This window comes from Malus sylvestris, chromosome 15, assembly GCF_916048215.2.
Source record: "Malus sylvestris chromosome 15, drMalSylv7.2, whole genome shotgun sequence".
Classification (NCBI taxonomy): Eukaryota; Viridiplantae; Streptophyta; class Magnoliopsida; order Rosales; family Rosaceae; genus Malus; species Malus sylvestris.
The window spans coordinates 9,228,004-9,253,353 of NC_062274.1; the positions used below are offsets into that span (position 1 = coordinate 9,228,004).

Below are 25,350 nucleotides of genomic sequence, written 5' to 3' on the forward strand. Positions count from 1 at the left end.
AAGTCATCAACGCATCCAACGCAACATCAACATATTTTACTCCTCGGTCGACGAGTTGGCACGTCCGCATACAACTAAAGGACGTAGTTAGCTCATTAGTTACTCGGCCTGCGCGCTGCATAAGCTTTGTAGTTTTTAAGGTCAACGACCATATAGGAATGACATTTTGTTGATGTTTTACTGTTATTGCTAATATAAGTGAAGAGGAATTTACTTTAGTTGGTAACTTATCTTCTAGGTAAAAAATGCATGATAAATTTGTGTACACGTTGAAATTATTGGTAAGAAGAATATATTTGTGTACTATTTTATATTCATATTCTCTCCTGCCTGCAACATTATTAAAAATGTCGCATTCTCTCTATAAATGCCAACATTCTCTCTTTAAATGCCATTTTATTTTGTCATGCAACCTGTCTTTTCTACCTACAAAATTTTAAAAAGTGTTGCTATTATTTTATTTACATGATTTTGTCGCTCAGTATCTTTCGTTTTCATTTTATATGGAGTCCTGCCCATATATTTAATTTGTTTCCATTTGTGTTGAAAAAATCAGATTCTTTTAGTTGAAGCTATCCTATGGGAATTAGGAATATGCCATAAGGCCCGTTTAATAGGTTAAATGAGATAAGGCATTATGAATAATATTAGATTAGTAGGGACACGTGAGATAAAATTTGTAATCTATGTACAAAGATATGTTAGATAACCCAAATGATTCATAACCTCTCATATATGATATGTTTATTTCACATTTTGACATAATAAATAAAGAACTTGACTTAAATCCATTGTACTTGATTATAACCTATTCAACCAGTTTACCGTACAGACCCTAAAAGCACGAGGGTCCTCCATAGCTTTCAAGTTTATTTTTGATTGGACATGAGAAAATGAGAAAGAAAGAGATGGAAATTGAGTTAAAGAGCATGAAATTCTCAACCAATGAACAACTTTAAAATAATTATAATAACGTTAATATTATTGGAAAAGAAACCTTATTATTTTATAAATGTTCTTTTATAGCTTTCTAATTTCATTTTTTAACATACATGTTGCAAACGTAGTATAAATCTTTTAGTTATCAAAAATACCCAATTAAGTTTTAATTAATTATTATGAAAAATTGGAGTTAATTAAAATTGAATTTAGAACGGGACATATAACGGAGAGGGTTTTAAATAATAACAACCGAAACGTTTTCAGTTTATTTCTATTTTGGTTAATTTCCATCTCCCTTCTCTTTCTTCCTAAAGTTTCCGGATTTCTTCATTTTGTTGCAAGAAAACGAGCAGCCCCGCTCCAACCGGGCCTTTCTCTCTCCTCCTCACCTAAATGCACGCCAGATATTGGAGTTAGGGACACCCTGTCACCCAGCACCCAAGATCTCAAATTCTCAATGCTTATAGGTCGGTGACAGGCCAAAATATCAAAGATCTAAGGAGGAGGACCAACCAACCAATCAGATCTTTGAAATTCCTCTGATTTTTCCATCTGGGTTTTGCTGGGCTTATGATGGGGTGGAGGTACAGAGCTGGGTTGTTCCTAATTGCTGCTGTTGTTGTCATTTGGGTCACCTCTGCAGAAGTTACCCAGGTTTGTCCTTTCTTCTACTCTTTCCAAATTTGAAAATATGCAATTTAGTAATTTAATTTTAGAGTTTTGGGTCAAATTTGATTCATGGTAATGCATTTTGCATCTGATTTGACTTTTGCTGATGGGTTTTGTGAGTTATTTGGGTTGGAAATGATTGGAATTTGTTAAGGATTTGTACCCAAGTGATAAACTTTATTAGAAGATTGAATGTTAGCTTGAACTTGTTTAAGACGACGTCGTAGTGCTTCACCCATAGAGGAAACGTAGTAAAGATATTAGTTTATTTGTTGTTCACGAGTTAGTAGGGATCAAAACATTAGTAAGTAAAGGTTGTTCTTTTCCTTCGTTTTCGTCCTGTTGATTCTTTGCAACCATGGGGTATAACTAATGGTTCTGGGTTTAACCAGCATAGCGAAAAGAAAAGGTTTTGTTGGAGGACAGCCGTTAGAAATGTTAAATATAGCATATTCTGGAACAGAATAGAAATAGCATTCAAGTGCATAAGCGCAGTTATCTGTGGTGCCTTAGGGACTGAAGGACGCGAAATGCACACCAAGATTGAACCTTTTTTGAGTGTTGTGCCTCGGCTTAGTTGGTTGACACTGAGTTGAATCCGAACATTCTATGTTCAACTGCTTTTGCGTCTCCATGCCCTCATCTCTATCTTAGTAATGAAAGTTTTGATTGATTAGTTAGTAAGCCAAAGTTTGTTTTTTAGTTACTGAATTGAGCTTGGTGTTCATGTGGTGGCCAAATAAGTGATGCTTGATGTGCATTTAAACTAACCTAAATACTAGATTAATTTAAACCAAATTAAACTCACAAGCGCATGAATCAATTGTAGTAAGATATGCAAATACGAGGTCGATTCCATAGGGATTTCTTTAGTACTAATTCAGCTGACTAATCACGCTAGACTTAATCAAATAAATAAAGGATAGATTGAATTGAATAATTGATTAAGACTAAAATTAACAATTAAAGTAAAAGAAAATTAATTAAAATAAACACACAACAGAAAAATAATTTGAGAAACAGTGAAGTCTAAGTTATGAATCCACCTACCACTTAGTACTACGGTTTGGTGGTACTCATTTTCACTTGGAAGTGAGAGGTTTTAGGTTCGAATCTCGTGGATGGTGAATTCGATACCAAATTAGGTTGCCCATTGTGTGGCTTAGCCGAACTCCCCCTCCCCTTAGTGTAAAAATATCGATGTACTAAAAAAAAAGTTATGAATCCACCAACAACAATCGTACTTACTTTTCCTACAGCAAACTACTATCCCATTACCATGCCAATGTTAAAGGTTGTTCTTTCTAAAGTAACCTGTGGTCAGCCATCAACTTGTGTATCTCTACATGATAACTAAATCCTATTGGTTAAACATACAATTAAACACAAAAATTCCATAGAAGAACTATGTCAACCAAGTAGGACTAGCTTGATATTGGTTATCCTCGCTAGTTTATCTACTCTTCTTAATCATAATTTCAGTAAACCTTATTGATTTGTCTAAGTATCTAGATGCAAAATTTCTAAGGGTGATCAATCATTAGAAATCTGAATCTAGAATGAAATATGCCTAAAGATTAAGAACATACAATGACATAGAATCAATTAGCAATTAACAAAGTACTTCTCAAATATTCATGTCATGGCTTCATCATAACTTTAGAAAATAACTTAGTTACAACTTACACATATAAATAAAAATAAAAGAAAGATAGAACCAGGAATCCATGGCAAGGCACGTACTCTTCTTCGCGAATTGCGGTGATGGTGAATGGTGTGGTATGTGGTTGCAGTCATATAGAGAGAGCTTATGACGCCTTATATATACTAGAAAAAACCCTAAAAGATCTGGTAGAAACTCTCCTAAAACAAAACAAATTCCTAAAAAATTAATGACGCCAACTAGGAAATTATCCTTCTGGGAAACACATAACCTGTGTTGCATGCCAGATTTGGGGTTGATTCCGCTTCTGGAAAATTCTGGAAAAATAGGAAAATTGTAGCTCTATGTCTTAAGCTTTCCAAGCATAAATTGCACGTCACTAGGAAAAATCAGGAAAGCCTCCAATTTTTCATTCTCCCACAGCTGCATAGTTCTGACAGGAATGCAACTTCTGCGGGAATGATTTACAAAACTGGAGTGTTTGGCTCCATGGAAAAATATGAAAGCTGGACACAACGATCTTCAGCTTCTTAGCTTTCTCCTCCAATTGGCCTTACATCAAAATTCCTCCAGAAAGTCAAATTATCCCCAAAAACGTTCCAAGTGCGCAGAGTAGCTGAAATTAAGCAAAGTAATAAGGCTCTTTTAAAATCAATTTCTTAACAAAACCTAGGGATAATTGACGTAAAAATATAGGAAATAATGCACCTATCAATGCAGCTCAAAATTCGGGCTGCTTCTGAAAAGCTACGCTGAATTGAACCCTTTTAGCAGATGATTGTGAGTGTTATCTAATTGCTTCAACTGAAACCTTTCCCCTGAATGGTCGGATTTTAAGCTGAAAATTTGTCACACGTTATAGAAATTCTTTGATTCAGTTCTTTGATATGGCGCATTGTCTTAACCTATATATTTGATAATGCTGTGCACAGTTTGGTTCTAGCTGACCAATATTGTGACTTCTGCAGGGTATATTTACGGACTATAAGCAGCCATTTGTAGTAACATATCTCGGAGCTTCTCTTATGGTAGTTTACATCCCAATAGCATTCATTAAGGATTGGTTGTGTAATTTTCTAAAACGCCGCTCCTCTAAAAGTGATAAAAATGCAGAAAGCAGCATGAATGAGTTTTCTGCTGGATTTAGTTCTACTCTAAAACTCAATGGAGTGAAAGACTTTGAATTGGAAATTCATGGGTCCTTGACCAGAAAAGACAGTGATGCAGACCTTTCACCTCATGCAGAAGAACAGCCTTTGGTTTCTAAATACAAAGATGATTTAAATGTGCTGAAACATGATAAAGAGGTTACTACGAGGCAAATTGCTACTTATGGGTTTTACATTGCCCCTCTCTGGTTTATTACGGAGGTAAGGAACTTCCTAAAGCTACTTTGTTCAAGAATATTTTCCATTGACTTTTAGGTGCTGTTGAGTCCGAGACGTGTTTAACAAATGAGATATGTTTCTTTGAATTGATAATTCAAAATTATTGTGAAGGACGTAAAGAAGATTCTTATTGATTATTTTTTGTTGTTTCAGTATTTTTCAAATGCTGCTCTCGCGCGTACAAGTGTTGCAAGTACAACAGTATTATCCTCGACGTCAGGACTCTTTACTCTTTTTGTAGGTGCATTCTTGGGCGAAGATTCTTTAAATGTAGCAAAGGTGGTCGCTGTCTTTGTTAGCATGGCTGGTGTAGCTATGACAACTCTGGGCAAAACATGGGCTACGGATGAGTCACAACTGAGTGCCGCGTACGTATAATCAGTCAATCTCTGTTGTCTACGTCAAATTTGTCATAACTTACATTATATTTGTCTCTTTTTTTATGGAAGAAAAAAGATCTCTTTTTACATAACAATGCCATTATATAATATCAAATTGCTGTTTGTAATGCATGTTTTGGGATTGACAGTTAATATTTTTGTTCAGCAACGGGAAACGCTCTCTTGTTGGAGATATGTTTGGTCTTCTCTCAGCCATGTCATATGGTCTATTCACTGGTTGGGAGATATCCTTTTTCATTTTTTCATTTACTCCTTGGCACAAATTTTTCATGGATTTTTTTGACAATAATATTAACATTCATTTTATTCTCAATGCTACAGTTCTTCTTAAAAAGTTTGCGGGTGAAGGAGGAGAAAGGGTTGACGTGCAAAAGTTGTTTGGGTATATTGGATTGTTTACACTTGTATTGTTATGGTGGCTTAGTAAGTGTTGCTAAGTATGAATGATTCCTTTCAGTTTTTCTCCTTCGGACTCTGATTTCCAGAAATCAAGCAAGGCACAATGCTAGCTTGGTGGAAACATGAAAGTGACGGGCAATCCATCACTTCTTTGATTGAATCGGACTCTGATTTCCAGAAATCAAGCAAGGCACAATGCTAGCTTGGTGGAAACATGAAAGTGACGGGCAATCCATCACTTCTTTGATTGAATCATTACTTTCTCTAATTTTTCTTTTATTTTCCAGTTTGGCCGTTGACAGCATTGGGCATTGAGCCCAAGTTTATGATTCCTCACTCTGCTAAATTGGAAGAAGTTGTTATTGCCAACGGCTTTATTGGAAGTGTACTCTCTGACTACTTCTGGTATGTTTAAACAATCAATTTTCAATCTGCGATTCACACTTGCGTTTTCACAGACTTCTTGTTTTAATCTTCCGCTTTTCTATTTGACCAATAAGTAAAAACTTCTGACAGGGCACTATGTGTTGTGTGGACAACTCCACTCGTTGCCACCTTGGGCATGTCGCTCACCATTCCCCTTGCTATGGTTGCTGACATGTTCATCCATGGCCGTCATTATTCGGCAGTTTACATACTTGGTTCTGTTCAGGTATGATGCTTTCATGAATAAGCATTATATTTTTGAATTATTTAGCATCCGTAGTTACTAGTGAAGTACCTTTGTTAAACTTCTTTCCGGAAGGCGCTTGGTTTCAGCATTTCACACTCACCTTTGGAGACAATGATCTCTCACTAGCAATATACGTATTCGAACTTATGTCCTGTTGCATCTATGAACCCTTTTTGTTGCTTCTGCAGGTATTTGCAGGATTTGTAATAGCTAACCTTTCGGATTGGTGCTCGAAGAAGTTGGGATTATAGCATTTTATCGAAGACTGATTTGTTGGGAATCCTGATTCTTTTATGGAGCCTTTTTCTCTCTTCCGTTCTGATCGGACTTCAAGTTGTTGAGTTTACGAGTAGGAAAGTTTGTCTTCAATGTGGGTCGGTTGGTTTGTGGAGAGGGAGAGAAGGCACTGAATATAATTGTTTTCATCATACTTGTTTTTTCACCATCAAAGTAAAATCTCATTTCACGCACTCTGCCAATGGTTGGTTGGTTTTTTTTTTTTCTTTTATTTTCCCCTTCTTTCTTTCTTTCTTTCTTTATTCGTGTTGTGTTGACTACAGATCGCTTTGTTAACGGGTCACCATCAACAAATCATTTTGTAAGCGGGTGGACCTGTTAACAAAGCGTTTGCTAGTGGGTGGACCCGTTAACAAAACGTTTGCTAACGGGTGAAGAATGGCCAATCCGAATTTGAAACACTTGTTGACAAGTGAACGGTTAACGAAAGGCTTGATTTTAAAGCTCTTCTAAGGTCATGATTGACTCTTTTAAGAACAAAACAAGTAATTACATCTTCAATATATCAAGTTGAATGCAAGAAAAATTGAAAAACAAGCCCAAGGTCATAATCTAGGTTTGTTGACTCTGTGTTTGAGTTACTAAAAAGTTTTACATGAATTAATCGATCATTATCATAATGGATCTATCAACTCCAAATTGATAAGCACATTACAAGAAAACTTGACAATAGTATCTAACATTAGTTTTCTATAATGAGGCGACTTAGGCGAGTAAAACTTTATTAGTGAGTAAATTGTTGGATGCTGGATATTATCTTTACTCATCTCATTTGTCATGTATAAGTCTTTCTCCTGTCTTATTTTGTACAACTAAGTGATATTGTTAAATTTTTAAGTGACAGAGCCACAATTTTTTGTGAATAATTCACACTATGCTTAATATTTCGGGTACTTACGAAAAAAAAAAATTTCGTGTACAATTTTTTGCAATGTCACCTACATTGAGTAAAAACAGAATAATAAAAAAGTTGGATTTCGAATGATCAACACGTGGCGTGTTGTCATTGCTGCGATGTAGAAGAACGCACTGCACACTACGGATTCAATCAGAGTAAACAAGTACGGACCTGATTTCGCCGGCACAACAATTTAGCAAATTCCGTAACACCAGATCCCTCTCAACTCTCTCTCTCTGTCTCTCTCTCGCACATTTCACACAAACACTCTGAAACTCTCGCAAACGCTCTCTCAGTGTTTCGTTATGGCGCGGAGCTGGAGATCCAATCCGGTGGTTCTCGTGCTTTTCCTACTGTGCTTTTCGCTCATCTCTTCGTCACTCGCAATTTCTACCGAGTACGATTGAAAAGTTCTTCTCTTTACCCAAACTAAATACGATGCATCGACGATTTCGAAATTAATTTTCTTCAAATTTCTAATTAAATTATCTGTTGCAGCTCTGCCGACGGATACACCATTCATGGCCGAGTAAAGATCCCACCCAGTAAGTCTTTCAATTGAATTTACCTTCCTGTTGATTGTATTTCTTTACCCTTTTGTTTTACAGAAAAGTTTGAAAACTTGTGATTTAGCGTGCAGTTTTGGTGAAAATTTCGTGTTAATTGAAACAAATTGTTAGTTAAATTAATTTGATCGGTTCGGGTAGTTTGTGAAAAGTCTTAAATTTGATTCCGAATTCGAAAGGAAGGGTTAGGCTGTGAAATGTCTTAAATTTGATTGCTTTGTTGTTGTATTGGGATGAGGAGATAGATGTAAACTGATTAGGGCTTGTGGAATAGGACTGGTTTCGTGTTAATTTGATCGGTTCAGGTAGTTTGTGAGGTTAAGGATTTTTACCCTGATTTTGGATGAGTGGTTCCAGTGTGGACTGCTAGCTAAATTTGTGTTAGTTCTAGGAGGGTTAGTAGTCTGAATTACGCTCTACACTTAACTTACCGATATTGAACTCTAATTTCTTCCAAGCAAAAAGTTGTTGTACGTTTCATTCTGGTGTGTATAACTCACAAATTTTGTATGCAGGTCTCGGGGTGAAAGGGTTTGCACCTTATGGAAAGATATCAAATATCAAAGTCATACTAAATGGTGGTCAAAATGTTACCTTTCTGAGGCCTGATGGATTTTTTTCATTGTATCCTATTTGGTTATCTTGATAAGTATATTTCTGATGCTGTCTTTGTATGTGCCTTGTGTATATGTGTATGATATTTTATCCATTCCATTCATTTGCCCAGTGCACAAGGCTCCCGCTTTACGCAGGGTCTGGGAGAGGTGAATGTCGGCTAGCCTTATCCCCATTTATGGAGAGGCTGCTCCCAAATGTGTATGATATTTTATCCCCTAAGAGAAAATCAAGACATGATATATTTATTATTATGTATACCATCTTTCCTTAACATGTGTTCTTAAAGCCATAATGTGCCTGCGGGGACTCATTTGATTGAAGTGTCTGCGATAGGCTATTTCTTTTCTCCGGTGAGACTCTTCTATATAAGTGCCTCTTTTATACCTCTTGAAATGAAAGTATCACAAATCTGATATCCCCATGTTTTCATTTTTGTAAAAATGTTAAGGTCCGAGTTGATGTTAGTGCTAGAAACCCAGGCAAGGTTCAGGCAGCACTGACTGAGAATAGGAGGCCACTGAATGAGTTTGTTTTGGAGCCATTGAGAGAGGAACAGTATTACGAGGTTGGTTTCATTTTTCTCATTCTTCTTTATATGTTTCACCACATTTCTGTATTGTTATGAATTTTTCACCTCATGTCATGTTTGTTTCATTGCAGATAAGAGAACCCTTCTCCATAATGACTCTTGTAAAGAGTCCCATGGGACTGATGGTTGGATTTATGCTAATTGTCGTGTTTCTTATGCCGAAATTAGTGGAGAACATGGGTAAGTGATCTATGCTTGGTATAGCTTTTTAAATTCCGTCCACGGGATTAAGGCTCTGATTTGCTTTAGAGTTTACTTTCATCAATATAATCCATAGGGACTCGCATGCCTGACTTCTGTTCTGAAAGCTAGGGCATATAGCTAAAACATATTTTCTTACGGGTTTCGGACAACCAATTCGGGTTCATGCCAGGGCGCTCAACCATGGAGGCAATCTATCTCTTACGAAGATTGATGGAAAGATATAGAGATGGGAAAAAGGATTTACACATGGTCTTTATAGATTTGGAAAAAGCGTATGATAGGGTCCCAAGAGACATTCTTTGGAGGATTTTAGAGAAGAAAGGAGTACGAGTAGCATATATCCAAGCTATAAAGGATATGTATGAAGGAGCAAAGACTGCCGTAAGAACTCATGAAGGACAAACCGAAAGCTTTCCCATAACTGTAGGATTACATCAAGGCTCATCCTTAAGTCCTTACCTTTTTGCGTTGGTAATGGATGAGTTAACAGGACATATTCAAGATGATATTCCTTGGTGTATGCTTTTCGCAGACGATATAGTGTTGATAGATGAAACTCAGGAAGGGGTAAATGCAAAACTTAACCTTTGGAGAGAAGTGTTGGAATCTAAAGGTCTTCGCCTAAGCCGATCAAAGACAGAATATATGGAGTGCAAGTTCAGTGCAAATGGAGGCCAAAACGAGTTAGGGGTGAGGATCGGAGATCAAGAAATACCAAAGAGCGACCGTTTTCGTTACCTAGGATCTATCTTGCAAAAGAACGGAGAATTAGATGGAGATCTCAACCATAGAATACAAGCTGGATGGATGAAGTGGAAGAGTGCATCCGGCGTGTTGTGTGACCGCCGTATGCCACTGAAGCTCAAGGGAAAATTTTATAGGACGGCAATAAGGCCGGCGATGCTGTATGGCACAGAATGTTGGGCGGTGAAACATCAACACGTACACAAAATGGGTGTAGCGGAGATGAGGATGCTTCGTTGGATGTGTGGGCACACGAGAAAGGATAAGATTAGGAATGAGGATATCCGGGGTAAAGTAGGAGTAGCCGAAATTGAAGGAAAGATGAGAGAAAATCGGTTACGGTGGTTTGGACATGTGCAAAGAAGGCCTACTGACGCTCCGATTAGAAGATGCGACTATGGGACAGAGGTTCAGGGCCGAAGGGGTAGAGGAAGACCTAGGAAAACTTTGGAAGAGACTCTAAGAAAAGACTTAGAGTACTTGGATCTAACGAAGGACATGACACAGGATCGAGCACAATGGCGTTCTAAGATTCATATAGCCGATCCCACTCAGTGACTTGGATTTTCCAAGTCTCCAACCAAGAAGTTTTCCTCACTCGGGAAATTAAGGGAACACTACCCCAACCTACATGCTCCACTCAGAAAGCTTCAACATACAAGCTTCAACAAAAGAAAATTCAAAGAACTTAGCGAAGAAGGCTTTGGTGTATTTAACACAATACGTTGAAATGAAGGAAAGCTTATTTATTGATATCCCCGATAAGCTACAAATATGTACATATACATGAGTCAAAATAAACACACAAGAGGGAGCCTTCACAAAGGTTGCTTAGGAGAAGTCTCAGCAGTCGGTAGAGCCCCAGAAAGAGAAGGCACCGGAGGGGGATCATTTGGAGCCTCAGTACTGGACAGAACCCTAGAAGGAGGAGGCATCAGAGGTTGATCATTTGGAGCTTCATTACGCGGTACAGCCCCAGAAGACGAAGGCAATAAATGCCTTTGGAACAAACCCACAAATCTCTGATGATCAAGTAAAACCTGACCATCAGTTTCCTTCATCTGGTCAAGCTTCCTCTTCATGTTTGTAGCATAGTCATGTGCGAGCCGGTGCAACTGTTTATTCTCATGCTTGAGCCCTCTAATCTCCTGTTTGAGACTCATCACTTCAGCCGCCAATGATTCAACTTGGCGGGTTCGAGCAAATAGGCGTTGGGCCATATTAGACACAGAACCTGCACACTGAACACTGAGAGCCAGCGAATCCTTAACAGCTAACTCATCAGACCGTTTGGAAAGTAGTCTGTTATCTTTGGGAGTGAGAAGGTTCCTGGCCACCACCGCAGCGGTCATATCATTCTTCATCACGGAATCCCCAACGGTAAGAGGACCAGTTGGGGAGACGAAGGATGGGCGCCATATGTTGTCTGGAGAAGGCGGGGCTGCCTCTTCAACAAGGTTCAAGTCAAAACGACGGTCGGAGGGGCCAGACATTTTCAAAGGTGTTGAAGAGAGAAGAGGTCGGACAAATCAAGATCTTAGAAGTGCAAGAATGAAGCTTCTACTGGTGGAGATTCAAGTGTTCTTTGGAACTTAATGCCAGCCTCTATAAAAATCTGCACTCGACGGAGCTTCAGAAATCAAAGAGGCGCCTGCTCAGAAATCGAAGAGGCGTTTGCTTTCTCAAAAGTTGGGCTGCTTAGAGATCACGAGGGTTGATCTCAGAAATCGAAGAGCCGTTTGCTTTCTCAAAAGTTGGGCTGCTTAGAGATCACGAGGGTTGATCTCAGAAATCGAAGAGCCGTTTGCTTTCTCAAAAGTTGGGCTGCTCAAAGACCACGAAGGCCGATCTCAGAAATCGAAGAGGCGCTCGCTTTCTCAAAAGCTGGGCTCCCTAGAGACCACGAGGGCCGATCTCAGAAATCGAAGAGGCACCTACTTTTCCAGCCTTGTCAGCACCTGTCACACGCACACTCAGCTTTGCGGAAATTATGGGCATTCTGTCAAAGACTTCTGGGGAAGTAGAAAACACATGAATCTTACTGTTCAATCACCCACTTCCCACACGCAACAATAGCTCATGGGTACCACAGATAACTTTGCCAAAGTTCTCTGCCAAAGTTGAGCACGTGAAGCTTGCAGCTCCCACTACATCGCTCTGACCAAGAAGGGTAAAAGAATAGCAAAGAAACAGCACTAACAAAGTTTAGACCCATAAATTTTGAAGGTCTAGCTACCATATTATTACCCACAAGGGTAAAGGAACAGTACCACTGCTGGATAATTGGAAAGTCCATGTATGTTAACCTCTGTGCTTCGTGGCAAGGTAGACTAGCAAACATGCCCAACCTTTACTCACATTCGAGAAAACACTCCCAATAAGATTGCTTGCACCAAAATCGAAGAGGCACCGTCCTCCGAATCTAAAGAGCCAGACTCCCAACATGACTACTTTCTTAAAAATCGAAGAGAGGGTAAAGGAACAGTACCATTGCTGGATAATTGGAAAGTCCCTGTGTGTCAACCTCTGTGCTTCGTGGCAAGGTAGACTAGCAAACATGCCCAACCTTTACTCACATTCGAGAAAACACTCCCAACAAGATTGCTTGCTCCAAAATCGAAGAGGCACCGCCCTCCGAATCTCGAGAGCCACTCTCCCAACATGATTACTTTCTCAAAAATCGAAGAGACACTGCTCCCCGAATCTCGAGAGCCAGACCCCCAGCATGATTGCTTTCTCAAAAATCGGTGAGGCACCGTTCTCCGAATCAATCGAAGAGGCGCTCGCTTTCTCAAAAGCTGGGCTGCTCAGAGACCACGAGGGCCGATCTCAGAAATCGAAGAGGCACCTACTTTTCTAGCCTTGTCAGCACCTGTCACACGCACACTCAGCTTTGCAGAAATTATGGGCATTCTGTCGAAGACTTCTGGTGAAGTAGAAAGCACATGAATCTTACTGTTCAATCACCCACTTCCCACACGCAACAATAACTCATGGGTACCACAGATCACTTTGCCAAAGTTCTCTGCCAAAGTTGAGCACGTGAAGCTTGCAGCTCCCACTACATCGCTCTGACCAAGAAAGGTAAAAGAATAGCAAAGAAACAGCACTAACAAAGTTTAGACACATAAATTTTGAAGGTCTAGCTACCATATTATTACCCACAAGGGTAAAGGAACAGTACCACTGCTGGATAATTGGAAAGTCCCTGTGTGTCAACCTCTGTGCTTCGTGGCAAGGTAGACTAGCAAACATGCCCAACCTTTACTCACATTCGAGAAAACAGTCCCAACAAGATTGCTTGCTCCAAAATCGAAGAGGCACCGCCTTCCGAATCTCGAGAGCCAGACTCCCAACATGATTACTTCCTCAAAAATCGAAGAGACACTGCTCTCCGAATCTCGAGAGTCAGACCCCCAGCATGATTGCTTTCTCAAAAATCGAAGAGGCATCGTTCTCCGAATCTCGAGAGCCAGATACCACAGACCACTTTTTCAAAGTGCTCTGACAGAGTTAAAACATGTGAAACTGGCAGCTCCCACTACCGTGCTATGACCAAGCAGGGTAAAGGAATAGCATTACTACTTGTTGTTAGGGAGACTCCTATATATGTCGACCTCCATCCCCAACGGACAGGCAGACCTGCAAAAATGCTCAACCCTTCATCATATCTGAGAGGGCACTCCCAACAAAGCCTTTCGAAATATTCAGCTTTCTTTCCCCCCGATAATACATCTGCAAACAATCTATACTAGAGCAAGAATATCTCATATCATCAGGGTTAAAAGCAAGAGTATCCCATATCATGCTTTTTCCCTGTTTTTTCTTTTGGCCTTGTTTTTACCTGCAAGACAAGGAGAAAGAGAGCAATCAGTCAGCACTTGGAATCAAGCTTCCAGCCAGGAACTGACTGCCTTGAACCCCTTACCTGATTACTTACCTGGCATTGCTCTCGAGTACTCATCTTCATCATCTTATGTTTCCAGGGAAGATTCCGCATCTGCTTGAGGAACAGATAGGGCAAGTGCAAAGGATACAAGGAAGCATGTGGAGACAAGCGTAACAGCACACGTGCCGATACATCCATTACTCTGTCAAAAGCAAAAGTATCCCATATCAGCAGGGTGGAACGTACTCTAGATTTGATGGACTTGTTTTGACCCTCAAATTCTTCAGTCGGCCTTATACTCTGGAGGAAACCAGAAAACCCTCCAACTCAGTTCAAGAATAAGCCTGTGGAAAGTTACTTCTTCAAAAGCAAATGTATCTCATATCATCTCTTCTCATTTTTCTTCTCTTTATCCTTCATGCTGCTGCAAGATGGGGAGAAGGTGAACAATCAGTCGGAGCTCTGATTGCTTACCTTGTCTGTCACCTCTTTCAGCAGACCCCCTAGCTCGGCGACTTGGGGGACTCCTACTACATGGTTTGTATCGCGCTTGACCAAGCCTGAAACTACAAGTAAGCTTCAAGTGAAATTGATACATTACCTTGTGCATCTCCACCAGTTAAAGATACCACCCCTGGATGGAGGAAGAGTACTTCCAGAGAAGATGCCACATCTACCTATGAGACAGATAAGGCAAGTCAAGACGACACCACACTCCGATACTTAGAAGTTTCGTGATTACGAGATCATTCTCCCACAATATTTCCTAATGTCATTTGTACTAAATCATTCACTCGTACTCACTAAAGGAGAGCTTGAACCTATGTACTTGTGTAAACCCTTCACAATTAATGAGAACTCTTCTATTCCGTGGACGTAGCCAATCTGGGTGAACCACGTACATCTTGTGTTTGCTTTCCTATCTCTATCCATTTATATACTTATCCACACTAATGACCGGAGCAATCTAGCGAAGATCACAAAAAGCGACCGTTTTCGTTACCTAGGATCTATCTTGCAAGAGAACGGAGAATTAGATGGAGATCTCAACCATAGAATACGAGCTGGATGGAAAGAGTGCATCCGGCGTGTTGTGTGACCGTCGTAGGCCACTGAAGCTCAAGGGAAAATTTTATAGGACGGCAATAAGGCCAGCGATGTTGTATGGCAGAGAATGTTGGGTGGTGAAGCATCAACACGTACACAAAATGGGTGTAGCGGAGATGAGGATGCTTCGTGGGATGTGTGGGCACACGAGAAAGGATAAGATTGGGAATGAGGATATCCGAGGTAAAGTAGGAGTAGCCGAAATTGTAGGAAAGATGAGAGAAAATCGGCTCTGGTGATTTGGACATGTGCAAAGAAGGCCGACTGACGCTCTGGTTCGAAGATGTGACTACGGGACAGAGGTTCAGGGCCGAAGGGGTAGAGGAAGACCTAGGAAAACTTTGGAAGAGACTCTAAGAAAAGACTTAGAGTACTTGGATCTAACGGAGGGCATGACACAAAACCGAGCGCAATGGCGTTCTAGGATTCATATAGCCGACCCCACTTAGTGGGAAAAGGCTTTGTTGTTGTTGTTGTTGTTGTTGTTACTCAAATTTTGACTTATTACTCGTTAGATGACTGTACATAATTAAAAAGTACTTGATTGTTACCTTTAACTTCTGATTGTTTACTTCTGTATGTGGATCGCTTGTGGTTTCATCTCGTCCAATGATACCAATGAATGCCATCTGTGTTGATATTACACATGCCCTTCATATTCATCCCCTTTTTTTGTCTTATCATGCCTGTTTACGGTAGTATACTTTGGTAGTGTATACGTTTGTAAGAGTTCCTCCATAAGTATCCTTTATATTGACCACAGATCCCGAAGAAATGAGGCGAACACAAGAAGAAATGAGAAACCAAGGGGTTCCTTCGCTGGCAAGTTTGTTACCTGGTGCCGCGAGGAGTTAGAGAAAGATGGAGAAGTAGGAACCCTCTCTGCAATGGAGGACTTATATTTTCCTGTTCAGAAGCTGGGAGACTATCTTTATGGTTACGAAAGAAATTCCAAGAAATATTACGAATTGGTCCGACTTTTTTTCTCTTTTGGCTATGATCGTGATGTTCGTAAGACATTTTTGTTTCTGTATTTGATGCTTTAGCGTCGTCTTTGATTCTATAAAACGTTTTGACGATTCAGTCTTGTGCTGCGGACAAACCAGCCGGTCGTAGTTAACGGTGTTATTAATTATTGCTTACTCCACTTGCAATTCAATGAGAATAATGTTTGGCAGATGTCCAGTATCACATTATTTTTATGACGTGTTTACTTACCAGACATTATTCTCGTTACTTTTATGACGTGTTTACTTACCATAAATAGAATAGAAATCCTTGCGCATTATTCTCATTCCTGAAATATCAGGGCTTGTTTACTCAAAATAGGGGTGTAATCAAACTCGGATTTTAGAAGATTTTAAAATCTTAATGTAGTCAATTAAAAGATTTTAAAGGATTTTAAAATCCATCCAAATCTAAGTGTATTAAAAAAATTAAGATTTTGGAGGATTTCAATAAGTTGTGGGTTTTGTGAGATTTGAGAGCAAAAAGTATATATAACCAAGACTAAAAAGAATCCAACCTCACAATTTCAAATCTTTCCACCACAATCCATTCAAATTCTTTAAAATCCATATAAATTTTGTATGAGTCTTTAATCCTCTTAAATTCTATAAAATCTATCACTTTCAAAATCCTTTAAAATCTTAGTTTGACTACACCTCCCTCCCGTAGGTTCTTACGCTTTGCTTATTTTTTGCCACAAAAACCACCGCTTATTGTCTGGCTTGCATGTGTTGAGCACTTCACCAGCGCAATATGATATGTGAATTCAGGACAGTGTCACTGTACTTGTCATCCAAAGTCTGGATCAATTTCCATGTAAATTAAATAATTTAGAATATAGCAAATGATGAATTGCCTTAGTGGTTAAAACTTTTCTCTTCAAACCGTTGCGTTTCGGGTTCAAACCTCCCTCCTCCACTTAATGTAAAGCGTAGAATATCGTATACATTAAAAAAAATTTAGAATTTTCTTGTAAAAAAGGAAGACTCATAAAACTTGGAGGCCCAACATTAAACTGAACTGGACCACTCAGACGCCCAGACCTAAGTCGTCGGCCCTAAAAAGTAACCGCTCCAAATTTCCAACCAAAGCTCTCTCTCTATCTCTCCGAAATTTCAAAATTTAGATTTCAGTATTTAGATGCCTTCCAAATTCTGCATATAATCTGATACGTCATTTTCATAAATCCCTGTCCGAATCATTCTCATAAATCTGCACCTCCAATATCTCGCCCAAATCATTGCTCTGGTCTTTTCGCGGTCTCCTCTCTGCTGATTCGGAATCGGAGATGGAGGGTTTGCCGACGACGACGAAATCAGATCGGCGATGGCGATCGAAGCCCCTGCAGACCTCCAAGCCATCCATTCTCATGGCATTCTTCTCCTGCGTCGCTTGGCTCTACGTCGCCGGCCGGTGCGTTTCAAAATTGTTTCCAAAAACGGACTCTTTCAGCTTTGATTTTTCAAAATTTACTATTCGAATTCAAATTCCTGAGCTTTCTGTTTGATCTGATACGATTTAGTGGTTCGATATCGTGTTAAGAGTTAATGGTAATTAATTATCAAAGTTGATGACTTGTTGTTTGGGAAATGCAGGTTGTGGCAGGATGCGGAGAACAGAACAGTGCTTTCTAATCTTCTAAAGAAGAACTTGGGCCAGGTTTGATTTCAGAAATTTTTTTATTCGAGCGAGATTTTGTAGTTATTTGATATAAACTATGGGAGCGGGATTCGAACTTGGGTGTAGAGTGGAGCACGCTGCTCTTTTGTTTCAAACTTTAGTCTAAAAGTTTTGCATTTTTCGATTTTGATCCCCAAGTTAATCCAACCGGGCGAGATGAAAAATTGCGAAAATTGGTGAATTTTGTCTTTAATTCGATATTACTTCTGTAATATTTCAGAGACCAAAGGTTCTTACGGTAGAAGACAAGTTAGCAGTGCTTGGATGCAAGTATGCTCCTACTTTTCATTTCTCTTTATTCGGTTTATTTGAGTTGTGCCTAGTTTTAGTGTCGGTAATAATGGTACTGATTTATAGGGACCTGGAGAGGAGGATTGTGGAAGCTGAGATGGACTTGACACTGGCCAAGAGTCAAGGGTACCTCAAGAACCACTTGCAACAAAAGGCGTCTTCTTCTGGCCGATTGCTTGCTGTTGTTGGAGTTTATACTGGATTTGGTAGTCATTTAAACCGAAATATGTTTAGAGGGTCTTGGATGCCTAAAGGTCAGTTGGAATTTCTGATGGCAATTTATATAGATTTACCATGTGTTCCTTCTCTGATTAAACTTTATGCTGGCATCGCTTGAATTCAGATTAAGTGTTGATTCTCAATCTTTTTACTTAAGACTCCTCTGGTTTGAGTTTTAAGTTTCATCCTATTAAAATAGTCCCTTTGTGAAAGTCAAGGTATTTGTCATAATCCCATAGTGCTCATTCAGGCACTCCCATGGCCTGTTTTGACTAACGGAGGCTAGAATAAGTTGTACGGTACGAATCAAGTTAAAGCTGTTAGATATGCATACTAAGACAATCATTTTGGTGTAGTTATTGGGTTATATCAGGCAGCAATTGCAGGTTAACTGAATTGAATTTACCATGGTAAACACCCAGTGTTCAACAACACCTGCGTGCATGTAGCTGAGGTGGTGGATAATGTGGATTCGTGATTACTGCGGTCATTTTAAGGAAAAATTAAACTTGTTCACTAACAACTATTGGACATTCCTATTGGCCTTTGCAGGTGATGCTTTGAGGAAGCTAGAAGAAAGAGGAGTAGTTATACGCTTTGTAATTGGTCGGAGGTTTTTCCTCTCACTTTAATCTCAATGTTAATAGTAATACTATGCTTTCCTGATTCTTATTGTTCATTTATTTGCTTGGTAGAGTCACTATACTAAAGTGTTGTACCTGTGGTAGTTATGGGCACACTCTTCACATAATCTTTGTGCTTTTAACTTGCAGTGCCAATCGGGGTGATAGCTTAGATCGGAATATTGATAAGGAAAGTGGTTCGACAAAGGATTTCTTAATTCTTGTAAGCAATACAATCTCAGGGTTACTAAAAACATATCTGTTCAATCTTTTAACAAGACTGTAGTAGCCACACAATTGTGATATTATGGTACATAACTTGTGATGCCAATTAAATGTATGCGGGTAAATTCTTTAGCTAAATTTTTGGAAGTCAGTTTATTGGATGCATAGTGGAAGTTATGTCCATATGTTGTGATTAGGCTTTTATTGTATTACGTTGAATATTTTTGTTTTTTGAACAAACGATATTATCCACACTAAGGGGGAGGGGGGTGGGCTTAGCCTCGCAATGGGCTAGCAATAATGTGGTTCAAATTCGCCTTTGGCGAGAATCGAACCTAACACCTCTCACTTATAAGTGAAGAAGAATATCACTAGACTGTAGTACTAAGTGGCTTATTACGTTGAATATTTGTTAATGCGTAATAACTAAAAGTTCAACATCTAATTATAATTGTAGGATTCCTCTTATATATTTGATAACTTGGATTTTATTGACAAGAGAAAGGCATAGTTTGAAACTGTAACATTATCATATTAGGAAGGTCATGAGGAGGCTCAGGAAGAGATGCCCAAGAAAGCAAAGTTCTTCTTCAGTACTGCGGTTCAGAATTGGGATGCTGAGTTTTATGTCAAAGTTGATGACAATATCAATCTTGATCTTGGTAGAACTTCTATTCTGATAAACTTATGAGAACATTCAAGACTAGAATCAACTTATTCATCAGAACTTTTCATACATCGTTTAAAATATCTTTTCTTGACCAACCACAGAGGGGCTAATTGGACTTCTTGAACATCGTCGTGCTCAAGATGGTGCTTATATCGGATGCATGAAGTCAGGAGATGTGATTTCTGAAGAGTATATACTTTACCATCCTATGCCTTCGTGCAACTTGATATTGTATTCCAATTATATATGTAGATCTTGTGGTCTGTAAGGTTATACAAGTGTTTTGATCTGCAGGGGAAAGTCTTGGTATGAACCTGACTGGTGGAAATTTGGGGATCAGAAATCGTAAGTGAACGAACCTATGGAAGAAAACATCATCTAGTGGGTATTTAATACTTGGTTATGTGTTGATTACTTGATCCAGATATGTGCGCACACACCCACGATTTGGCTCTAGTAAAGCGCCAACACACGGAGGTCATTTGAGTTTTTTTTAATCGTTACAATGGAAAGAAATCCGATGGCCTAAGATTCACTTCGTACTAGAGCCTCTGCATATCTAGAGAGAGATTGTTTTTGTCTGTGATCTTTTGTAGAATTATGTCATGGCTGGACTGTTAGTCCAGGATAAAACATTCTCAGTTTCACTGTTTTAATGCTGACATGTGAAAGAAATATAACTGTCCAAGAGCGAGTTATGCTTAATATTAAAAGACATTGACAAGTTTGACAATTCTGTATTTATCTGGTAAACGTGTACAATATACTGACAGGCTAAGAAGATTTTCGTTTAAATTTGACAGTTCTATGTACTGGTAGATTTGGTTTATCATTCTTACCATTTCTCTCCCTTTCAGGTACTTCCGACATGCAGGTGGTTCCCTCATTATACTATCCAAGAACTTAGCTCAGTATATAAACATAAACAGGTTTGTTCTCAGTGCTATAGCCGGGGGAAAGGGCTCTCAATGTTATCAAGTATGCTTAGGTTCTATTGCAACGTGGCTTGGGAGAGTGAGTTTGTTGGACTTATTTATGCATTTCATTATCCTGCGATTTATTTCTGTTTCCTTTCGTATGCAGTGCATCATTGAAGACTTATGCTCATGATGATGTATCAGTGGGTTCATGGATGATGGGTATCCAAGCCACTTATATAGATGACAACCGCCTTTGCTGCGGTAGCATTAGACAAGGTAAATTTACTCCATCCGCTGGTTTCTTTTTATTTTTTGTACAAAAATATCACCTATCTTGCCTGAACTTGCCTCAGTTTTAGTTTTAAATAGATTGTGGGGAAATAATAAAAGTATGGATGGCTTTCAGTCTACTAGCTTGAAAGAAAATATTAAAAGATAAAGCAAAGGACACTTTAGATTGATATTAAAGTATATGCTTAAATCGTCCCCTTGACTTGATGGATGCATCTCGTGTTGACAATTGCCATTTAACTCTTCCAACTTTCCAGATAAGGTGTGTTCTTTGGCTTGATCAAAGCGGATATAAATCTTTCGGTAGAAGACAAACCTGATCTGGACATGCAATTTTTACTTGACCATGAGAAGGGTGTTTGAATCATCATGTTCATACTTATGTTCAACTGAGGGTGCTGCGAGGGTCGCAGAGGACGTGCAGAATCATTCGTTTTATGTGTGAAGATCGGCTGGAATTTTTAAACTGCCCACTGCAGTGGGAAATAGCTGTTGAATGTGAGTGATAGCATGGACACCTTGTAGGATGAACTTTATGCGTTCTTTACTCAGTGAATAATATTATAGCTTCACCGTTCTTGAATTTGTACTTGAAATTCACAACGTTGATAAAGCTATAAAAATTGGGAACCGCCTCGCGGCGAAAACTTTGTTGAATGAATGCTCAATCGTACAATTCACATTCGGAAAGTGAAAGCCTATTTTTTTCAGAATTGCATAGGAGAGAAAATTGTATATGCCCTAATTCTACATGGTATGATACTAAAGAATTATGACAGTGCTGACAGCAGGATCTGTTTCAAGTAGTTGCAACCTGCTGCTCTTGAATTGCAAGAGGTACGGCAGGTCTCCACGTCGTTCCATCTGGGCTGTCCATAAGAGCAATCCCCACGGCAGCTAAATCTTTTCTAATTGTATCTGATCTTTCATACTCTTTGTTCTTCCTCGCTGCATTTCTTTCCTCGATTTTTTGCAATACTTGATCTTCGGTTAACTTTGCACGCTTCAAGGCTTTATCCTTCAGCTCCTGCAGAATCTGTAGCATAAAAATAGTTCACGCGTTGTAGAAAGAAAAAAACCGTATTGAAAAGAAAAGATAGGTGTTCTGCGATAAGCCCAAGCAACTCATAGAAGCATCGGAGTACAGGACTTGTCACAGAACCCTGTCTAGATTTCTTGTGGCACCGACGACTTCTGTACCTCCGGGTAGCTTGCAGGCATCAGTCCTAAAATGCTCAAAACATTCTTAATTATCGTTCCCAAAGCTGCCAGCGACTCCATCCGCAGTTCTTGCTTCTTCCCCTGTATGAATTTATAAATTACAAAGATCCGGAAATTTGAGAAAGAAGTAGCAAAACAGAGTATAATCTATCTCATTAGTGAGAAATAGGAGCTCGGGTTCAATAAGCTTTAATCCTCATTTGGTATGTAATACTAAACTAACCCTAAATTATTTGTATCACAAAAAAAACCGGCATCCTAAACATAAAAGAGTTTCACATTCAATTAATTTCAATCGCAAGTTAACGGGTGTATCATCCATACCTTACGAGTATGTAGCAGATCATTGATAGTTTTTAATGGGTCTGATAGTGCAGCCAAAACAACAGGAGTGTGAAGATCATCTGACATTGACGTTACGAAAATGTTATAGAAGTTATTGACGCTGTTCAGTGTATCAGGAGGGATGGTATCTTTCAGGGTTACCCCATTATTCTGGCTCAGAGCACTTTCACAATCATGTAATGCCTGCAATGAAAAGTAAATTTGATCAAAACAAAATGAAATCAACATATTAATCGATGATAAGTGGACATCAAACATCAAATTTAAAAATATTTGTATAGGTAAAAATTTCTAAGCATCTTTCGAAATCCTGTTGGCATCTAAAACATATTATTGCAAATATGCAACTACATCTGAAGAAGCACTGCAGATTGAACCTGACAAAACATCAACTGTGATCTACAAAGTTCAGGTGTTTCAATCTGCATTCGATTTTGGGTTGGACAAAGGGAAAGAGAAAGAGAGGTTTCTTCTATCCTTCACCCAGACAAGTAGGATGCTAGGGTACCTGATAAATGTAGAAAATCCGGTCTGAAGCACTTTCAAGCAGCGCATCAGAGTAGTTGATCGGAGATTGATAGTGGGTCCCTAACAAGAAAAGTCGCAAAGCCAATGGATGGTAGAGGTCTATAACCTGGAAGAAGAATAATATATATTAGAAAAGTAATCAGAAAGACTGATTAGTAAAGTTAGAGTACTGATCCGTATTAAAAGTTGTGGCAAAAATTCTCAGAGAAAAAAAATGTTCTGACCAATGTAAACGGTATGGAATGCTTTTCACCTGCCGAATTGTGAAGAAGTTTCCAAGGGATTTGGACATTTTCTCTGAGTCAATGGTGACAAAACCATTGTGTATCCAGTAGCTTATGTTACTGTGGTTACACGCAGCACAACTCTGTGCAATTTCATTTTCATGGTGGGGAAACACAAGGTCCATCCCTCCACCATGTATGTCGAAAGAGTAACCCAGATAAGCAGCACTCATTGCACTGCACTCGATATGCCAGCCGGGTCTACCAGGGCCCCATGGACTGTCCCAGAAGGGTTCTCCTTCCTTTGCAGACTGCAAACATTCAGAATCCTCACCTGATTAATTCCTTCCCAGTCGTAATATTAACATATTTTAAAACAGTATGTGTACATGTGTGGACAAGCAAATGAATGCTTTATAGTAAGAACATGGAACTTCTAAGAACAAGGCAGCTTTGTATAAAGGTCGTACCCAGTGCACAAGGCTCCCGCTTTAAGCAGGGTCTGGGAGAGGTGAATGTCGGCTAGCCTTACCCCCATTTATGGAGAGGCTGCTCCCAAATCTCGAACCCGAGACCTACCGCTCATGGGCGAAGGCACTTGCCATCGCACCAAGTGCGACCTCTGTATATGTAAATAAAATGATAAAGATGCCATCTCTTATATAGCAAGCTCATACATTATCATCATTTTCTGTGAGTTTACAGACACTACCTTCCACATGGCAAAGTCACCAGGATGTTTTTTCCTTGAATCAATAGCAACCCGCTCACCAGCTCGATTATCTTCTAACTTTCGCCCAGATAGACGTCCATAATCTGGGAACTTGTCAACACTAAAGTAAACATCCCCATCAACACTGTACCCATATCCATTTTCAATAATCTGCTCAGGAAGCAAATCAAGAATGGGTAAGAGAAAGAGAACCCTGTTTCGAAAATTAATAACGCATACAAATACAATTATAAGTTTATAACAACTCCACCAAGGTGCTAAAAGCCTAACGTGACACTTTTAATAGATTCTAAAGCATAGGTGGAAAAGAATACCTGCTTTATCATATCAAGGATCTGTGGCATGTGATCGGACACTCGTGGTTCCACCGAAGGAGGCAGGCAATGCAGACAGGTCATATCTTGATTGAACTCCTCGCAGTAACGCCTGCTCAAGCTGATAGGATCCTCCCTCAACTCATTTGCTCTAGCAATTATCTACAGAATTTGAAAAGTGCATTCTCAGCTATCCTGTAATAATACCAATGTGGAAAGTAATCGGTACTGGGCATCAAACTTCCGTAACATAAAATAATCACGCCGCGTCAATACATTTAAGAAACACCAAACAAACTCACAATTGGCATCCAAGAACACCAAACAAATTGAACAGGATGCATAAACATACCAAAGGTAGCATCAGTCGAAAAGTTTAAATTCCGAACAAACTATTCAAAATTCACACCCATAACCAAAGCCCGAATCTTTCGTAACTGGAAATATTCAAATTTGGGAAAAGAAACTTACTTTGTCATCAACATCTGTGAAATTCCGAACGTATGTGACTTGATATCCCAAATGCCTAAGATATCTGCCTATTTCCCAAAACAATGTCACTAAAATCAGCATTTAAATAGACGCAAATCGAGAAATTGAACAAATTATATAGAAATGGACCTGTAGAGAACATCGAATGTGACGTAGACGCGCGCATGGCCGATATGGCTGAGATCATAGGCTGTGACTCCGCACACATACATGCCCACCTTCCCTTCAATTTTGGGCCTGAAAAGCTCCTTCTTCCTGCTCATTGTGTTGTGAAGCCATAGCTCCGACGATTCTGGACTCTCCGGTTTACTGCCGCCGCCGCCTACAATAGACGGCTGAGAGTGGCTGGAAGTAGCCACGCAGCGAATTCTCCTATTGGGCTTCAATAAGCTGTGGAAACGCTGCGTTCCGAGTTGAATCTTCCGAGTCGAGTATGGGAACAAGGGTCTGTAGAACCTGAGCAGAGTGCTCATCTTTGCTCTCCGTCAGTGAACGTTCCCGTGAGCGAGAGAGAGAGAG

General features: G+C 39.4%; 5 protein-coding genes across 10 annotated transcripts; 3 read left to right on the forward strand and 2 right to left on the reverse strand.

Annotated features, from left to right (window-relative positions):
- The first annotated feature begins 1,204 nt into the window (after positions 1 to 1,204).
- Positions 1,205 to 6,605, forward strand: LOC126605651 (uncharacterized vacuolar membrane protein YML018C-like). 2 transcript variants are annotated; one of them, XM_050273062.1, is made up of 9 exons: positions 1,524 to 1,596; positions 4,243 to 4,302; positions 4,388 to 4,644; positions 4,816 to 5,030; positions 5,209 to 5,279; positions 5,385 to 5,486; positions 5,750 to 5,867; positions 5,979 to 6,114; positions 6,324 to 6,605. In XM_050273062.1, the coding sequence occupies exons 3-9, from the start codon at positions 4,396 to 4,398 to the stop codon at positions 6,384 to 6,386; spliced, it is 954 nt and encodes a 317-aa protein (XP_050129019.1). In that variant the 5' UTR covers positions 1,524 to 1,596; positions 4,243 to 4,302; positions 4,388 to 4,395; the 3' UTR covers positions 6,387 to 6,605. The 2 variants fall into 2 exon arrangements, with proteins under 2 accessions (XP_050129017.1, XP_050129019.1); XM_050273060.1 differs by having other exon boundaries at positions 1,205 to 1,596; positions 4,243 to 4,644.
- A 903-nt stretch (positions 6,606 to 7,508) lies between these two features.
- Positions 7,509 to 16,226, forward strand: LOC126601644 (ER membrane protein complex subunit 7 homolog). The gene is made up of 7 exons (XM_050268386.1): positions 7,509 to 7,727; positions 7,829 to 7,875; positions 8,412 to 8,520; positions 8,801 to 8,864; positions 8,963 to 9,079; positions 9,175 to 9,283; positions 15,811 to 16,226. Exons 1-7 carry the CDS (start codon positions 7,636 to 7,638, stop codon positions 15,900 to 15,902), a joined length of 630 nt encoding a protein of 209 aa, XP_050124343.1. The 5' UTR covers positions 7,509 to 7,635; the 3' UTR covers positions 15,903 to 16,226.
- Positions 10,782 to 14,884, reverse strand: LOC126601642 (uncharacterized). Of its 2 annotated transcripts, XM_050268385.1 has the most exons (3): positions 13,992 to 14,884; positions 13,272 to 13,895; positions 10,782 to 12,575 (listed from the first exon to the last, which is right to left on the reverse strand). In XM_050268385.1, exon 3 carries the CDS (start codon positions 11,542 to 11,544, stop codon positions 10,870 to 10,872), a length of 675 nt encoding a protein of 224 aa, XP_050124342.1. In that variant the 5' UTR covers positions 11,545 to 12,575; positions 13,272 to 13,895; positions 13,992 to 14,884; the 3' UTR covers positions 10,782 to 10,869. The 2 variants fall into 2 exon arrangements, with proteins under 2 accessions (XP_050124342.1, XP_050124341.1); XM_050268384.1 differs by having other exon boundaries at positions 13,272 to 14,884.
- A 911-nt stretch (positions 16,227 to 17,137) lies between the features above and the next one.
- LOC126601641 (hydroxyproline O-galactosyltransferase HPGT3-like) lies at positions 17,138 to 21,631 on the forward strand. The gene is made up of 12 exons (XM_050268383.1): positions 17,138 to 17,468; positions 17,651 to 17,714; positions 17,956 to 18,005; positions 18,093 to 18,280; positions 18,798 to 18,858; positions 19,019 to 19,091; positions 19,632 to 19,755; positions 19,865 to 19,952; positions 20,058 to 20,108; positions 20,621 to 20,692; positions 20,847 to 20,959; positions 21,232 to 21,631. Exons 1-12 carry the CDS (start codon positions 17,344 to 17,346, stop codon positions 21,252 to 21,254), a joined length of 1,032 nt encoding a protein of 343 aa, XP_050124340.1. The 5' UTR covers positions 17,138 to 17,343; the 3' UTR covers positions 21,255 to 21,631.
- Positions 21,598 to 25,350, reverse strand: LOC126601639 (cysteine--tRNA ligase, chloroplastic/mitochondrial). 4 transcript variants are annotated; one of them, XM_050268375.1, is made up of 9 exons: positions 24,961 to 25,350; positions 24,811 to 24,874; positions 24,340 to 24,501; positions 24,005 to 24,175; positions 23,322 to 23,603; positions 23,049 to 23,174; positions 22,520 to 22,723; positions 22,175 to 22,276; positions 21,598 to 22,010 (listed from the first exon to the last, which is right to left on the reverse strand). In XM_050268375.1, the coding sequence occupies exons 1-9, from the start codon at positions 25,302 to 25,304 to the stop codon at positions 21,774 to 21,776; spliced, it is 1,692 nt and encodes a 563-aa protein (XP_050124332.1). In that variant the 5' UTR covers positions 25,305 to 25,350; the 3' UTR covers positions 21,598 to 21,773. The 4 variants fall into 4 exon arrangements, with proteins under 4 accessions (XP_050124332.1, XP_050124333.1, XP_050124334.1 ...); XM_050268376.1 differs by having other exon boundaries at positions 24,811 to 24,878; positions 24,961 to 25,104; XM_050268377.1 differs by having other exon boundaries at positions 24,340 to 24,534; positions 24,811 to 24,878; positions 24,961 to 25,104.

Bases quoted from the DNA above. Each gene is read 5' to 3' on its own strand.
- LOC126605651 (XM_050273060.1), top strand. From the start codon at position 1,513: ATGATGGGGTGGAGGTACAGAGCTGGGTTGTTCCTAATTGCTGCTGTT. The intron at 1,597-4,242 runs GTTTGTCCTTTC...TGACTTCTGCAG, and splicing joins CCTCTGCAGAAGTTACCCAG to GGTATATTTACGGACTATAA. The intron at 5,868-5,978 runs GTATGTTTAAAC...AACTTCTGACAG, and splicing joins GTACTCTCTGACTACTTCTG to GGCACTATGTGTTGTGTGGA.
- LOC126601644 (XM_050268386.1), top strand. From the start codon at position 7,636: ATGGCGCGGAGCTGGAGATCCAATCCGGTGGTTCTCGTGCTTTTCCTA. The intron at 7,728-7,828 runs GTACGATTGAAA...TATCTGTTGCAG, and splicing joins TCACTCGCAATTTCTACCGA to CTCTGCCGACGGATACACCA. The intron at 8,521-8,800 runs GTATCCTATTTG...GTGTTCTTAAAG, and splicing joins CCTGATGGATTTTTTTCATT to CCATAATGTGCCTGCGGGGA.
- LOC126601642 (XM_050268385.1), bottom strand. From the start codon at position 11,544: ATGTCTGGCCCCTCCGACCGTCGTTTTGACTTGAACCTTGTTGAAGAG.
- LOC126601641 (XM_050268383.1), top strand. From the start codon at position 17,344: ATGGAGGGTTTGCCGACGACGACGAAATCAGATCGGCGATGGCGATCG. The intron at 18,859-19,018 runs GTTTTTCCTCTC...TTTAACTTGCAG, and splicing joins CGCTTTGTAATTGGTCGGAG to TGCCAATCGGGGTGATAGCT. The intron at 19,756-19,864 runs GTAGAACTTCTA...GACCAACCACAG, and splicing joins CAATATCAATCTTGATCTTG to AGGGGCTAATTGGACTTCTT.
- LOC126601639 (XM_050268375.1), bottom strand. From the start codon at position 25,304: ATGAGCACTCTGCTCAGGTTCTACAGACCCTTGTTCCCATACTCGACT. The intron at 23,175-23,321 runs GTGAAAAGCATT...TTCTTCTTCCAG, and splicing joins ACTTCTTCACAATTCGGCAG to GTTATAGACCTCTACCATCC. The intron at 22,011-22,174 runs GTACAGAAGTCG...TTTATGCTACAG, and splicing joins TGCCTGCAAGCTACCCGGAG to ATTCTGCAGGAGCTGAAGGA.